The following is a 17,850-nucleotide window of genomic DNA, read 5'->3' on the forward strand; positions in this document are numbered from 1 at the left end:
TTGTTTTTTTACTTAAAAGTTTATGTATTAGAGGAAATAACACTACAGGTCAGGTGGTAATGGATTCTAGAACTCTGCAGAGTTTTTTTTAAGGGACTTAAAGGAGAACTAAGGGGTTGGGGCTTTTCCCCCTAGTTCTCCTTAGGGTAATGGGAGGACACAAACTAGCGTCCTCCCCTCACCCTAAGCTCAGTATACCTCAAGCAACAGCTCGCTGTATACTGAGACACTGTAGTATACCGCGAGCTACAGCTCGCGGTATACTGAGACACTGCAGCTGAAGCGGATCCCGACAATTATGTCTGGATCTGCCCAGCTGCGTGAGTGACAGCTGGCTCTGCCTATCTAGAGGCAGAGCCAGCTGTACCCACCCCCTCCCCCGTCCGTTCCGCCAGTCAGCGCTGGAGGAACGGAGCGTGGAGGGGGAATGTAGCCCCTCCCCTGTCACGGCAGAGAGCCGTGACAGGATCGAGAAGTGAGCGAACGCCGGTATGTGTTCGCTCACTTCCCGATCTACTGAGCCGACCTGTGACAGTCTCATTGTCACAGGTCGGTTAGAACTATGAGGATGAGTGAAAATCACTCACCTCATAGTTCTCCTTTAAACTTACATTTAAAAGACTAGTATTAAGATGACTACACAGCCTGCTTCTGCTGGCCTCATTTGTAAAATGTTGCTTTTTTTAGCTGTCATTGGCTTCAGTACTTTTTGAGTCACTGACCCAAAACAAGATTGAAGAACATATTGTCACAAGCAGATAAGCCTAACTACAATGTTTTAGGTAAAAGGTGTCTTCATGTTACACAGTAATTCTAAAAGGAGCATCTTAGAAAGAAAATAATGCATTTTCTTTAGTTTGTGTCTGTCCAGTTTTTAATATCTAGCCTCCATAGTGCACTAAAGCATTTTTTTACAAAGTGAGGAGCTGTTTTTTTTATCACTGTGCGCATCCCCATAGAGTAGATTTCCTTTCACTTCCTTCCAGACGTGTCAGGATCTGAATGGAAATCTCACCTTTGGTTGTAATTAGTCACTGGAATACATGCCCCCATTGGGAGATTTTCCCTCATCTCCTTCTCCAGTGGCAACCATAAAATGTTAAATTCCCCCTCCCTCTCTATACTGGTGACAATGAAATAAAACCTCTCCAGTGGGAACACAGCCAGCAGTTAAAACCTGACGTATGTTGTAATCCCTTCCCTAGAAAAAGTCCTGACAGGAGCACTACGTAAATGCTCATGTTATTTAAAGAACATGACTGGTGTGGCCCAATTTGACCCTTCAACTGGAGTCGCCACTTTTATTCAAATGCTTTTGAAAAGCACTAGTTCTGCATTTACAGTCAATTTGAATGATGAGCTGTTGCATTATATTTGATTACATGCTTTTTTTTACTTTGTAGAGAACGGGACTTTCCAACGCTAGATTGGGGTTGCCCCACCTATGGTTTATTTAGCACTGTTTTGCATGGGCATATCAACAAATGTAGCTAAGGTAGAGACTGCTAAAAGTCCAATGGTTTCTTTGTCCAACATGACCCTTATAATTGATACAAATAGTGATTTTAACAGTTTTCTTCGTGTTTGAATTTGATTACTGGCTTCAAATAAATAAATAAAATGTCTGGATCTTAGGATCCTCTCCTGTGGTACAACCATCCCACTTTGAGGGTCCATTTACACTAGCTGGTCTGCTGAAACGCTGCTTTTCAGCATACGGGCTGGTACATGGTGACAGCTCTGGTAGTGTGCATTGTATCGCCACACTGTCAGAGCTGTCAATATTTTTTTTTTTAACTGTATTGGTCATTTACAATGTGTACTCTGCATTCAGGTCCCTGCACGACAGCATGGTCTGTGGTGGGATCCATTGTGCTGCAAAAAAATGCAGCATGTTTGCATTTTATCGCAGCTCAGCGCACTGCTTATCACATCCAATTTCTGGTGTGAATGTGACACTTGGGAAACAATTGTTTTCTATGTATCCTAGCAGTGACCTGCATTGATCCAGTGCGTTGCAGTGCAGGTCACTGCTAGATATGTAAACGGTCCCTGAGGCCTTATGCCAGGCCTGGACAAATCCCAGGAGCCAGGAAGCCAGTGCTCCTCAAAAATTACAGCCTCCTCCCAACTTTTGAGGTTGTCTCTAGTTGCCAATGATGCTGTCTTCTAAAAAATTTTACTGGCTCCTGGACTGGACAGAATGGCTCCTGAATTTTATAATAATTTGTCCACCCGTGCCATATGTGCATATGTCTCCTGCATTTAACACATGAGAAATTGATCTGGAAAGTATGCCCAAACTACTTTCTACATCAACTTAGGTAACATTTCATAAATGTGAGAAAATCAAACTGTATTAAAGCACTGCGTGTCAATAATCAGTAATCAAAGAATGTTAGTGATCACACATGCATTATTCCTACATGTAATTGATGCAGTATATAAAAGCCCTTTATGTGAGGGACACAAACCTATCTTGCACATAACAGCTGCCCTGTCATTAGGAGGGATTGTAATTGTCCTAGGTATGTCTGTGTTGAGTATTACGTGAATAGTGTATAAACACGCAGTGGTGCTCACTATTTGAAAGATAGATGAAACTTGCAGTGTGCTAACTACACAAACTTTCAATTTATTATATGGCAACCTTTACTAAAAAAGCTAAATTAAAGTGACTTTTAATATCTCATCTGATCAACTCACTTTCCACTGAAAGACTTGCCAGAGCCTGCCCATTTACATTTGACTCCGATTTATGAAATCCCCTGCCAGCATTGGAAATGAGTGTTGTATATGTCATAAAGTACATATACTGTATATACAAAGATGACTTGTGCTCTAGATAGAAACTTGCATGAATACATAGTTACATAGTATTTGAGTCCAACCTATTTTAATACAAATGTTCTATGTCTTACATTGTAATGCCTAAAACATTGGCCCCCAGCTGTATGCTAGCCTGAAGTGACCTACATGGACCAGAACAATCTCCTTGAAAGTTATCCCATAAAATGCTCTGACTCTTTTAGTCAGGCAGTGTATATATAGAGCTATGAAAATCTGCAAAGTACAGTAACTCATAGCAACCAATAAGACATTTTCTCAGCCCAGAATGTGATCTGTTTGACCAAACATAGCTGTCAAATCTAGGCATTGATGCAGTGATCGAGTATGCACGACAATAGCATTAAATTACAAATATGGCCTGGCAGTTCATGTGCTGCTTTTCTTGGTGCTGAAACACTTTGAAAAATTGTCATAAGAGTTTACTGGAGGCTGCCATTACTGAACTCTCCTTTGAGAATGCTAGTTTCTTGGCTGTCGGTCTGATGCTCTGATTTTATTGTTGTCTGAATTGCTAACCCAGAATGAGTATAGAGATAAGTAGTTCTGACACTCATTTACATTCCTGTCCCCCTCCCCAAACTGCCAGCCTTTATAACCTCCAGCCATCACAATCTACTGCTACTCAGGAGGACACAGTTTACCTAGTTGCAATTACTGTAGCAAGGTGACTGAATTTGTCTACTCCTATACATTGTCAGTCAGACGTCACAACAATCCTTTGTATACTTTTGTCATTAAGACATAAGTATGTTCAGCATGTTAGGCATAAATGCCTCACTGTATATGTTTTTGTTCTCAAGCATATAATGTTTTGTGAATCTGTTGCAAATGTTTTTACTTGGGGTTCCTGCCAATAACAGCGTTCCCTGGTACAGGCAGGACAATGCTATGCCAGTGTCTCGCAATGACACCTGATAGGCAGCTCATGGCCAACTGAAGAAGCTAAATGCAAGGTAATGGCATGGCATTGTCAGCTTGCAACAGAAGTGGTGTGATGGAGGAGGTAGTGCTTAATCTAAACTTGGGGAGAAGCTAAGGTCCGGTGTCCAGTTTAGCCATGGATCCAAAGAGCTCCTCAGGAACACAAGGATCAGTTTGAAGACATAAATACTTGCAGGCACAATGCATGCACTCCAGCACTGTTGTTAAACTGTACAGTTTTTGGGCCATGTCAGTTTTGTTTAATGAATTGTCTCATTTACCTGTAGTGTGCTGTGGGAGGAGGCCCACCAGTGCTTAATCTTCGGAGCGGTGTGTCCTCTGTTTACCTAATTGAGCACCATGGCTCAATAGTTCCTAGTGTGCCCTAGATGAAATCAACAGGAACCTGTAGGTGCAGATTTACTAATGTTAAAGTAACTACAGTGACTCTTTAATGTACATTTCTTTCTTATGTTGCATAATCCAAGCACTAGCATTTTTTTTTATATCTCAGATCATTTGAATACTTTAAAATGCTCATGTGAACAATTTAGAGTATTTATTTAGGTAGCGTTTTCATTTTCCTTGAATTATTATATCCCTGCCAGGATATTTGATACTTTTTACATCCTCAGACTGTTCTCAGTTAAAGACAGAGCTGGGTATAATGCTCCTGTCAATTGTTTATTCTTCTATTGAAATAGCTGTACAGTTTGTCCTTAATATGCCGTGGGCACAAACAGTGGATATCATTAGCAGGATCCTATCATTTTTATTTTCACTGGCTCAGCCGGCATGAATTGGAAGAATGCACATTAGCCTGTTTTTTTTAATCCCACATCATATAATGCAGTAGCTGTTAGGAGCCTGAGCTTGTTGTGCACAGCAAATCCAAACAATATTCTTCTGTATTTCATATGGGTAAGATTTACAGCCTTATGCAAATCTGGGCACTTCTGGTCAAATTACAGTATGTTTGTTGATTCTAAAATACAAATATACACTTACAAAATAATACCTCCCACACTGTAGAGCATGTACCCTCAAGGACACACTTTACTTTTTCTGAAAGTCCATATTTGCACAGTGTTAATACTGCTTCCACCAACCATGGGACAGTGCTTATACCTGTTTTGGTCACATAGTTATGGAACACTGTATCATGAGAGGTTATCGATAGCTTGCATGTGTACATTCCTCAAGAGCTCAGCTTCTTGTAGTTACCACAGCGGTTCAGGTGCTGGGGAGGAATGCTAACAGATTGTGGCACACTTCTTGTTCAGACATATTGTTAGGTTTTCTTGCATTTACGGTGAGTTTTAGATCTAATACTTGCTATACCACTGGCTGCCAGCAAGGCATAACAGACCAATCCGAATGCTTGTCAAGGTGTCAGTTGACAAAATGGGGAAAGAATAGTGTCTACACTGCTAAGTGATTGTCTGGAGTTCTACTAGATGTCATCTTTTTCATCAAAAGATTTTCCAGTATATACCTAACCTATAATGAGTATAGTTGACAACTATTCTCATTATCGATTATTATCAATTAATCGAATAGTTGGTTGCAGCCCTACACTGACCATGTATTTTACAGTGTTGGTCAAATGATTTATGAGCTTATGAATGAGGTCAGGTAAGTTTGAGTACCTTTTGAAATCCATAATGCAGCAAAAATCCATTGTGATCAAGTTGGTTTTATTTGAATCAGGCCTCCCCATTTGTATCCATAAATCCTGTGGTTTAACCACAGGGGATACAGAAGGGGCAAGTGCTTTTGGTCCCATAGGGTTAGGGCACCTAACCATTCCAGTAGCTGTGTGGTCTCAGTAGCATTAAGCAGCATTTCTATTTCCTGCATAACCATTTTTTTTCTGATATATGTTATTTGGGCCCCTGGTACTCAGTGGAGTTTAGCATAGTTTTAATACATGTAGAATGTTTATGTATTGTAATGAAGACCCAAAAGTGAAATTTGATTTGGTTTTAATAAATATTAGTGAATTAGAATTTTGTAACCTGTGAGCTTTCAGTATCAAGTTACTGGGTGAATATAATCTAATGTTGTTGTAATCTCTTGTGTATGTTAAGTTTATTGTATATTGGATTTTTTGTTTTTTGTTTGCTGTTTTGCACTCTTGAAAGAACATAAAACATAGTTGGGGTGATCCAGTAAGGCATTTACAATACATTTCTGGCAGTGGGGGTGTAGTCAGAAGCCTTGCAAATGAATGAAAACCCTAGGACATTTTCATTATTAGTACTGGCACGTGCAACATATTTAGGTAATTCCCATTTGCAACTCTTTTACTATGGGGTCTATTCACTAAGCTGCCGTAGGCAGCCGAGTGAATGACCGACCTGAAGTGAAGTGAGCCGAACACTGTTCGGCTATTCACTTCAGGCTGGTACGGCTGATTTCAGCCGTACATCGGCTGAAATCAGCCGTACATCGGCTTGCTTTGCATGGCTTCGGGTCGGCCGAACATGCTCAGTATGTTCGGCCGACCCGAAGTGCAGAAGGAAACTGCAGCAGAGGGCGGGTACAATGCTAGTTTACTATTGGCTATTGTGACTATCTATTGTCTATTCTGACATCGCTCTGTGTCAGAATAAAAAAAGACACAGCAGTGTTTCTCTCCTTGGCGGCCGGGAGCGGGAGACTCCCGGGGGGCCAGGGAAAGTTTGCTGTTTGGAGATCAGTGTCCCTGGTTAGCTGGTAACCAGGGACGCTGATCTCTCTGCAAGTGGCCGGAGCCAGCCGTAAGATCACGGCTGGCTCCGCCCAGCTGTCGGAAGCAGGCTGTCGGCCGGCCAACGGCCAGCTTTGGCTTTCAGCGTGGTTCAGCCGAGCCAAATGTGTTCGGCTCGACTGAGCCCCTCGACCACGTTCGGGAGCTGTATGGGCTATAGTAAATAGCCCGTACAGCACCCCTTCGGTTATACTGAACCGAAGGGGTCCTGGGGCCGAAGGATCGGCCGAAGCCACGGCTAGATCCTTCGGCAGCTTCGTGAATAAACCCCTATGTGTTGCTAATGTTCCAACAAATTCATAAAAAATCGCAATTTGCGCCATTTGTTGCACTACCACAAGACAAATTTCTAATGAGTATCTACGACCCTCATTATGAATCTCACAGAGTGTTGGGATGCACAGTGGGACTGGTACAAAAATTTGCTTCTTGGAAATAATTGTAGATGAGAGATCAGAATTTGCAAATAATGTGTTATGGAACTCAAAGCTCCCTGGCAGGCAAATAGGTGTTTAGAAGTAGGCATTCTCTGTTAATGTTACAATAAAAAAAGTAGTTGTCAATAAAATGGTGGTACCAGCTATTTACAGTTGGATAATGGATTTTTAAAAGTACTTTTGAACCTTTTGTTTTCTGTTTAACATGCTGTAATAAAGACAGTCAAGAGTAAACTACAGGATTAATGGAAGGTTGTGACACTTGTCTTTCCTTTATGACAGTTAACAATAATGCAATACCCGTATATATTTTCCTACAATGAGCCAATTAACGTTAAGACTACATTCAGGCGAACACTATTGTGTTGCAATGGCAAATTAAAATTCAGCACTTGGAATCAATAAGTACTGTACTAATGCAGTCCAGCAAATACTGCAGCTGCTCTAAAAAAAGGAAGGTTCACTAATTTTATCTTAAAGTGTCACTAAACTCAGGAGTTAAATCTTAAAAATCCATTCAGGTACCTTAAATATTAACAAAATTGTATCTTATTTGTGTATCATTCAGCTGTAGACCCTCAAATCATCTCTGAATTGGTGCTGACACTGTCCTTCCTTCTGGAGGGTGGCTACTTTTGTGCCACTTAGTCTCTGTGTATGTTGTTAAGTAGTCATCGCTCATAACTCATTCCCATGATGGACTATAGTATCAATACAAATTAGTAAACTAAACATGAGATTGTAGTTCATCACAGGATTGAACTTGGAGTGTGCGCTACTCTACAACACACAGGGACCATGGAGGACAAAAGCAGCCATCCTCCAGAAGGAAGGACAGTGTCAGCACCAATTCAGAGATGATTTGAGGATCTACAGCTGAGTGATACACACATAAGATACATTTCTGTTACTAGGTAAAGTAGTATTAAAGGCTGGGTATTTTTTGCCTGAATACATTCTCTGCATCAAGGCAAAAAACACCCAGCACTTTTGTAACTCCCCCGTCCCCCACCCACACTTACCTGCAGCCGCTCATCTGTTCCGCCGCAACCAGGAAGATACATGGGTTTCCCCGAACCTCCTGGTTGCGGGGGAGGGTACCGAGGGCAGAGGAGCCATAGGCTCCTTCTGACGTCAATCAAGCTGTGACTGCAGGGTGGGGGCCTGGCCGGCCGCACGTTGTGTGTGCCTCTATGGACGAGCAAAACAAACGACAAACGCACTCAACAATTTGTTACCAGTTATACAGTAAGGTGCACACGAAATGGGCTTTGAACAGTAGAACAGTAGAAAGGCATTGTATCTTATTGTATCTTATTGCCTCTATGGACGCACACAGCTAGGTGCAGGCACGGCCATGGCTGTGCAAGTCCTGGTGCCTTCACAGCAGTCGGCTAGCTGATGGAGGCACTCTTACGGGGGGGGGGGCTTGCGGTCTGGATAAAAAAAATTTCAGCAAGTTTGGCCACCATAAAAAAGATAATAAAAAATGGAAGGTTTAATGTCACTTTAAAGTACTTGAATGCATTTTTAAGATTTAACTCCTGAGTTTAGTGTCACTTTAATTCTTTCAAGACATGTCTGAATCTGATTGGTGGTTGTAAAAACTCCATAGTGCTTTCTTTTTATGATGCTTTTTATGAGAGACAGCAAGGAGCCTGCAACAGGTTTTCAGATCACTTATTTACTGACAATAGTGACCGTTATTGGCCAGTTCACTCATTCATACAAGCCTGGATGAAAAACTAAAATAAAAAGCATGTAGGCTGTTCTACCTGTATGCATTTAAAGGTTTCATTTTAAGTTTTAAAATTAATCCATGAGTGAAAAATAATGAAGGTGAGTGTGAGTTCTATTGTTAATGGGTTTTATGCCTCAAAAGTCAAAGAAAATAATATTTCTATCTTGCCAATAAAAAAGTAGAAAGGAAATGCTCCGCCCGGCTTCCTTAATGGAACTTCGGGTATCGGCAAGTACCGGAAAAAAAATACCGGTACTCATACTCGATACCCAAAAACTGGTATCGGTGCATCCCTAGTCCCTACATCCAGAAGTTTTCCAGATCTTGTGCTACAGATGGTGGATGCTGGATGTGGACCTCTCAGCCTCCAGATTCAATAATAAACTGAACAAGATTATCTCCAGGTACAGAGAAGTTGTGGATGCTCTGATTGCTCCATGGTGTGGGATCAGTACAACAATCTACACCTTTCCATCCCTTGAAATTCTTTTCTTGTCTGCTTCACAGGATCAAGAGGGCATTCTCTCTACTAGGTGGATGTTCAAGCCTCTTCCGATGCCAGCTTTGGGCATAAGGTCCTTCAGCGGGCTCTTTGAGCTGCGGACAGTACCCAGTTGGCTTTTTAATTGGGCTTGTTAACATTTTTTTTGTTTTTGCCGACTTGCCCACCATACAGTTGGACTGCTTTTGGATGTCCCAAATGTCAATAAATGCAGTGTTCTTCAATGAATAAGAAAGAGAACAGGGTTGTTCTATTCAACATGAAATCCTTTTCTTCGAGGGGGGCACCCCTCTGTGTTTTTGGGTCTTGCTCTCGGCACTGCTTTCTTACAAAACTGAGGCATGCTGGGATAAGGCGGGGTTTTACCAGACTTGTCACTTGTTTGTTTGTTTTTTTGCCAATGTCTCTTTTTTTTTATGCCAATGTCTCTATATTTCCATGAATTTCGTGTCCTTAAATTAACTCGAACTGTATTATTTTTTTGACGTCACTGTCACGCTTTCCTGTGCATTGATCCGGCGCTGGGTTTTGCCCCCTATCAGAGGTGTTTGGCATCCTGCCCATCTGCACTCAACCTCTGTGTTAAAAGGCTAGTGTACCTGTTGCTTGACATTCGAGCAATGTGTCTCCAGACTAATGGCCGGACCCCTGTGTTTCCTGTAGCTTATTTGCTTTTACATGAGTATTTCCCAGTATTCTGTGTTCTTTGCTCTGTTTTTCTCCATGTTCTTGATTCCTGCAGTGTTTTCTTTGTGACCCTGTGGTCCCTGCCTGTGTGCCTCCGTTGCTGTTTCTTTGTGCTGTGTGTTTGTCCTTACTGCTTACATCCTGCTCTGCTTCACATTGACACACCCCTGCTCTCATGTGTCCTCTCTTCCCTATTCAGCTGTATCAGTCTGTGGTGTCTATTCTGCTCTGCCCTACTGTGCGTCTCCCTCCTGCATCCTCTGTGCATTGCCCGCTGTGTTTTCCTGCTCAGCTTTGCTGTACACCTCTTTCTGTGTTCTGGTGCATCTTAGGTGTTCCTATGTCTTCATGATTGTCCTGCATTACTGTGCAACGCACTTTTCAGTGGACCTGCACCCTAATCCCCGAACTACTACTTTGGTTTCTTCTTTTTATGTGCATTCAGCACCTCCTGGTTACATCTTCTTTCCCACTTGCCTCTGAGCCTTGTATCCCAGTTCTGTTCTGCGTAGCCTTGTTAGCTGCGTCTGCATGGATGTGTAGGAGGGCCGCAACCTGAGAGTTGTCCTGCAGTGCGAAATCCCAAACATCATGGGCTCTGGAGAAGACCAGATACTCTTTAGATTCTGTGCCTCTTTCACAATACGTGCAGACACCTTGTCCTCACACACTCCACATCCATGTGGCCCTTCTCTTCCTGTGACCAGTGACCTAGATCGCTCTGCATGTCCCGGAACTAGCATCCACTGTGCCATCACTAACTATCGTTAAACCTAAAATAATGTCAAATACTTTATAAATAACAAATATTGATGGTGTGTATTCATTAAAAAAACAATAAATGTATTTCCAAATGTGGTTTGCTTAATGTTCTGTATTTATCTTTATATAAACCTCCTGTATCCCTTTGCATATCAGCACTCTGGGAGAGGAAGGTCCAATGCATAGACCAAGTCTGTGGTACAGTGCACATGCTGACAGGAGGAGAGAGCAGAGGGATGACCTCATCAGTGTGTTTCTGCTCCAAATCAGCAGCCTGACTGTGTAATTAACCAAGCTGTGTTGCGTTACCACAGCAATAGATGTCGAGGATCAGGCTCTGCTGTCTGGCAGGTATGCCTGGATCACAAGATTGGCTGTTACAGCACAACAAATCCTTTGGTGGGTAAAACGGTTCTCAGATGTCTATTTCAGTTGTCTATTTAGCTGCTTGTCCAGAGATCAGCTATAAGCATAGGTTTAGAACAGATTGTTCCCATGGATAAAAAGAGAATAGATTTCCTATGCTGGGAATTTGTATCCTTTGAAGGTCTTTGCCAAGTTGCATAAAACAAAATGAAGAATTTGCTGTTGGCATGCAGTTGAGTGAGGAATGAGTTATATGAATATTGATTAAAAAAAACAAAAACATTAGGTTACACAAAGTGTATATTACCTTACTTTTAATAATCCCACTAAATCTGGTATATTAGTATTGTTACATCTGCAATTATTATTCTTGCCAACATCTAAGCAAAAGTTACAGTATATGTCTTACATCTATTACCTATATTAATGCTAGAAATAATATTACTAATAATATTACCACCACCATTCTTCCTGTCATTACCACTGCTACCCTCACCACTTTTACTAATACTACTACTGTTTAGTTGTTTGCCGCAGGTTAACCACTTGCTGACTGGGGTGTTTATACCCCCTTCCTGTCCAGGCACTTTTTCAGTATTCAGCGCTGCGGTACTTTGACTGACGTTTATTCCGTCATGCAACGCTGTACTGAAATGAATTTTATTCAATGTTTTGGGGACAAATAGAGATTTCTTTTGGTGGTATTTAATCACCATTGCGGGTTTTATTTTTTACTATAAAAATGAAAAGGGACCACAAATTTTGAAAAAAACTGCTTTCCTACTTTATGTTATAAAACATTTATCAGCACCCACATTTTTGGTAAAATATAAAATATGAGCTCATGTCAGGTAAATAGACACCGAACAACAATCGCAAAAAAACTACCACGCCTAAAATTGTCCATAGGCGACGCTCTAAAAGCTTATCCCGCTCATCAATTTAGTGTTATCAGTGATTGATGGCCCTACAATTATTGCTCGCACTCCGACGTTCACGGCGACATGTAACCTGTGTGGCGTAATGGTTGTGTTCGCATGTAGGCAGACGCGCATTTACGTTTATAAGCGCATGCAGGTGGGGTACTTAAAACTTTTGGGGGTGTTTTTAAAAAAAAAATTACTTTTTTTTAAACTTTTTTTATTTTGTTTACACTTAACTTGATTGCTATCACATAGGGGCTAAAAATCGCCCAATGTGATAGCCAAAAAAAATGACAGGTCCACTTTATGGAGACGTTAGGGGTCTCTAAGACCCCTAATGTCACCTAGGGACCCCCAAAGAAGCTGATGAAGCAGAGATCCGCTTCATAAGCTTGGCTCTCAGCCAGAGAAATGACAGCTAAAGGTGGAAGTGATGTAATATGCATCGCTTCCGACTTTAGAGAGAGAAGGAGGAGAGATCAGCGGTGGGGGAAATGCTGATCTCTCCTCCTTCTCAGTACGGGCAGTCGCTGTGCCGATCCCGGGCTCGCAGGAGGGACAGCGTAGCCCGGGATATAACCGGCAGGGAGAGGGGAGCGCGGCACCACGGGGAAGGGGGGGGCGACAGTTGTCATGGTAATACAAGTGATCGGTTGGCTGTAGGGCCGGCCGAATGATTGTATATAAAAGCCGGCAACGGCTATTTAGATTCCCAGTGGGGTCCAGTATGCACGCACCCACTAGGGGGCACTCGCAACCAGGAAGTAAATCATGTGCGTCCACCCACCGGGAAGCATCCGCTGTCTGCCCGTAATTTTACATATTCACCCTCTCTGTTTGTCCCAGGGACCATTATCACTGAAAGTGAAAGAACATTCCAAATTTTGGGCTGTCATCAGAACAGGAATAGATGGGAAATGTTTCAATGGGGACACTTGTTCTGGTGACCTTTCGGACCAGCAGGGATTTTCCTCGCTTTGAAGGGATTTCCTCTCACATTCTGTTGTGGCTATGAGACAGGAAGTGAAAGGAAATTTCTCCAAAGGCACACAAAAGACAAAAAAGTTGACAGAGGTTATGATCCTTCCTTACTCTATCCAAAAAAAAGTGTGGGCTTCAGTTCTACTTTAAGTAAATACTTATTAATTAAAGACTCCTCCAAAGTTCCTCTTTAAGACTAAAGTTCCTAGCTCTAACCTCCCCTCCCCCCATGTTATAAATGCATGCTTGTAGCCTTCAAATATGTTTTTTTTCTGCAGCACACTCATATCTATACTAAAGAGAGCTGAACATTCTCAACTCAGTCATCAGCCTTTACTACTGCAGTAGTGGTCCAGTATTGCCTGTAGTGCCTCATAGGCAGCTTGACTGCTGTTTTCTCCTACTGAGATTAAACAAACTACAACTAATGTATTTAGAGTATATTGTTACTATGTGATTAGTTTTATGAAATTGGACATCACCTGCCCTAAAATGGTGGCCATTTTGCTATGGTGGTTTCAAATACATGTGTTAGCCTTACATTCATTCCTGTTTCCCTCTGAAGTCCCTAAGCAATACACAGGACCTCGACCTCCCACAGTTAACATTAGGCACTGACTTCTCTCTGAGGTATACCTCACCCTTTGTTATTTAACACTCAAATGCTAAAGCCTCTACTGCTTACTAAGATTCTGGCAGGTGGCAAGAAGTAGGGTTTGGTGTCTAGAACTTTGGAAGAATTGACACGCATGTGAGTTCTAAAATCCCAAGGGCTTCACAGGGATCAATCTAGTGATCAGTGTTCAGCGAACAAGTCTATAACTATCCAAGCACTGCTCGAATTCACGATTCGAGAGGCCGATTCCCACCGTATCAGACAAAATATGAGCTAAGGGTGGCCCTGTTGGCAATTGACTTTTGTCGATGGAGGCGGTCTAAAAATCCTTGGCCAAACAGCACCTGCAGTACAGTATCAGATGCACACAATTTTCAGGTATTCAGCAGCAAATGGAGCCGCGGGGATTCCCGCATCCATTCTGTTTAGTATGGATGGTGAATTTATGGATTTGGACATTTGAAATGTGTATGAGCAGTATGTCACAGGAACTTTGCCCACATTTCAGCATTTCTGTTACCTTTGGCAGTTTTTGCCAGGTTCACATTAAATAATAGCATTCATTATTATTACTGGTAACAAATTATAACAGGGCTATAAAAGTCATACAAATGGGAAATATACAATCAATAAAGTGCAGTAAATAATGTCTGTAAAGTGGGATTCAATGTCACAGTAATCATCTTTTTCGAAACTAATCACCTGGTAACTTTCTGCACATGGGAATAGTGTGATAACAACTGTAATAAACACCAATAATATTTACAAGTGTCTGTAATAAGCTAAATAGCAATGTAGCTCTGCATTTTTGAAATGTATAAATTATATAGCAGACAGCCTTATTTGTAGGATTAGGTTTATTCTGTAGTAATGAGAGGCAGAAGTGTATATGTTGTTTCCCTTGTTTATTATCATTAGCTTGTTCGTTTATTGAGAGTACACTTCCCCAGGAAGGATACAGTAGATTGGATGTCTTGACTTCAAAATGAGACTTGAAGGATTAGTACAATAATCTTCTCAAGGTTTAATTCACTTTCGCTCAAGACATGACCAGCTTTATTTTTAGGCTTATCGGATCTTCCTTTTCCATACAGGTCTTTATTATGGATCTTTTATTCCTTTTATTGGACAATATAAACAGATTCTTTCTTATCCAATTTCAAAATAATTTTGTGTGGCCCTCAATGCCCTTCTAGACAGTGGCCATTGAAAATCATTACAGTGCAAAAAAAATATTGGGAGGGAGGAACATTATCTGCATAATGCCCATTTGCTGTGTACTGAGTTTAGATATTTTGGTGCATGTACAAAAAGTGTGTGTACCATGTTTTGATTATAGCAACCAGCTCCCCTTTTTCAATACAGGTGAGACAGTAAAAGGGATTATCTGGTTGCAATGGGTAATAAATGTACTTTTTACACAGAAAACCTTTTTTGTTTTAATAAGAGCTCTTTTAGCAAGTTTCTTTGATAGCTGTAGAGATCGTAGAGCTTATTTGCAGCCTTTCAAATCGGCTGATCCTTGACATAGCCTGTGATGAAGACCTGCAATGTGCATTTGTACAATAGATACTGCATTAGGCGAGCACCCTGTAATACCAGAGGTGCTTTACAGGTTCAGAGCCGTGGTTCACACTTCGGTGGTCCCCCATGTGAACCAGCACATTCCCCTACATTCCAAAAACCTTGGCTGTTGAAGCTCAGGTCCTAAAGGATAATGGCTTTTCTGCTTTGATAATCCATACACTTTTAAAGGCTTGGAAGTGCACCTCTTGTAGCGTCTACCATTGCACTTGGAAGGTGTATTTTTCGTGGTGTGAGGCAAGGCACTTTCACCCCAGAATGTACTCTGTGGAACAAATCTTGTCTTTTCTCCAGTCGGGTTTAGATCAACAGTTGGCCTAGATTACCATCTACACAACGGCTAGTGTACATACAGGACTCTCTATATATGATGTGATCCTGTGGCTAATTTAATGAGTGCGTTTATGATTGGGGTTGTATTTTTAAAATCAATTCACTGAATTTATGACACTGGATGTTTATATGGACATTGTTTTGAAAGTTTAAGACTACAAAAAAAAAATTCATGTTTTACATACTTTTGATTACATGATTTTTTCATATGTTTTAAGCTTCTTCATTGTGTACACATTATTGCAGCACTATGCACTTTATATGAGGCGGTTGTAGGGATCACTAGTTGCACCATTTATAGCGTGTGCATTCTGTATTTGTAAATATTACCATTAGTAATAACTAGGGATGCACTGAAATTTCAGCCGCTGAAACATATCGGCTGAAAATTGTACTTTTGGCAAAATGCCTAAAGTACCTTCCTTTGGCCGAAATTGCGGTGCACCTCTAGTTTCTTTCCTCCCCCCTGGACGCTGCTCTGTGTCCCCTCTGGCACAGAGGAGCGTCCAGCAGGAAGGAAAGAAATGTTCAGGCAGCTGAGCAGGGCGGGGAGGAGAGCGCTGTGAGCCGCAATGTCATGACAAATCAGGATGAAGAGCAGCGTGGGGGCGGAGACAGCTGTCACAGAAGCCGAGCCGGCAGTGTGGGATATGAATCAGCTGTCAAAATAGACCAAGCTCTGCTCCCGCACCGCCGGCTCAGCCTCCTGCGACAGCGAGTCGGGGTGGACAGCGCGTACAAGCTGATCGCTGACTCCTTGTAAATTGAGGACAGAGTATGTTGACTGTGTCCCCAATTATGAATGAACAGAAAGTGCTCTACATCACTTCCTGTTCATTTATGATTGTGGCTATAGTAAACATACGATCGCCACAAGTTATGAATGAACAGAATTCCTGTTCATGCCTAACAGGGGCTGCAGAATAAGAGATTGTGTCCTCAATCTCTTTTTCTATTTTAAAAGGGAACTATCAGGGATCTGTTTAGATCCCTAATATTTTTCCGAAGCCCCCAACAGTAAAGTTAAAAAATAAAAATATTTATTAAAAAATAAATACAAATAAATAAAATATAAAACAATATTGAATTGAAAATGCTGGGTAATTAAAAAAAATGTTTTACATCTAAAAGTGCAAATCTGTTTTTAGAGTGTGTGGATTAGGATTAGTCATTTTAACAAACTACAGGGTAAAGCAGTAGGATAACTTTAATGCTCCCAACCTCAACAGAATATGCCCATGTTTCCTTCGCTTCCCCACCTTTTTATTTGGCACAAGGAACAAAAAAAAACAAACTGGTATTTCTGGGTATGGAGGACCATATGTTGGAGTTTGATGATTGGCCGTACACTGCACATGGGGGCAAGAAGAGTTGTTAGCACTGTGAAAACTCTAGAGTGGAGAGGCTCAATGCTTACACAGGGCTGACTTTCGAGGGAGCTAAGGAAAGGTAAGTATGGGGGGTAGTTGAGAGCGGATAATTAAAGAAGACTTGTTATTTTGCCCTGGACAGCGCAAAGGGTCGCTTTAAATACTTATTTAATCTTCTGCACTATATCTATTAACAAATGGTGTTTGACTGTTTTGATAAGTTAACCTACTGCCGACCTTTTTAAAAAACGTATTCATTCCTTGCTGTTCATCCCGCTTCTGCTATAAATTTCTGTGCTGTTCTGTTATTGAGCACTGGAGAACATAACTTAAGGTCATTTCGGTGAGCATTTCTTTTCTTCTCCTGCCAGGTAATTTAGACCTAATGATCCCATAAATTAAATTTCAGACTTTTCCATGATAAGTAAAAAAATATCTACACGAAGAAAGCTCGTAGAGTATAATATATATAGACTTTTTCAAAAGTGAAAGATGTTACAGTATTTATTTGTCTTTTCCTTACAGACAGCATCATCAGCAATTAAGGACACAATTCAGTTGGGAATACACTACACGGTCGGTAATCTTACATCCAAACCTGACAGAGATGTGCTTATGCAAGACTTTTATGTAGTGGAGAGCGTCTTTTTACCCAGGTACATTATTTCTGCAGAAACACATCATTTTTTGTACAAATTCAGGAGCATTCATTTTATTAAAGTCTTTATTAAAGTCCAGGGGGAAAAAATGACTAAGCCGTGCACTGGGGCAATCCCACACTGCAAGGGTTAAGTGCTCATTTATGTCTAGGTGCTTAAAAAAGAAAGTTTTGCTCACCAGACCATGTAAGCCGACTTGTTCTTAGACCGGTGTCTCCAGCGTCTCTCCCCCTTCCCTACAGTGTTCTAAGGATCCTGGTGTCATCACGCTCTATACACTGTGCATAGACATGAGGATGCCTAGGAGCAGTCCATCAGTGCAGCGAGGAGGAAACACGCCTCAGTGATCATAGAAGCAAGAAGCCG

The 17,850-nt window shown here is 41.4% G+C and overlaps 1 protein-coding gene across 1 annotated transcript in view; it reads left to right on the top strand.

Annotated features, from left to right (window-relative positions):
• PIP5K1B (phosphatidylinositol-4-phosphate 5-kinase type 1 beta) overlaps positions 1 to 17,850 on the top strand; it is a 153,086-nt gene that overhangs the window by 63,789 nt on the left and 71,447 nt on the right. The window contains exon 4 of the mRNA XM_018555659.1: positions 17,351 to 17,481. Within this exon, the coding sequence (XP_018411161.1) occupies positions 17,351 to 17,481 (131 nt within the window). The remainder of the gene's footprint in view (positions 1 to 17,350; positions 17,482 to 17,850) is intronic.

The sequence above is a fragment of the Nanorana parkeri genome, unplaced genomic scaffold (genome assembly GCF_000935625.1).
Source record: "Nanorana parkeri isolate BGI_ZX_2015 unplaced genomic scaffold, ASM93562v1 scaffold206, whole genome shotgun sequence".
Lineage (NCBI taxonomy): Eukaryota > Metazoa > Chordata > Amphibia > Anura > Dicroglossidae > Nanorana > Nanorana parkeri.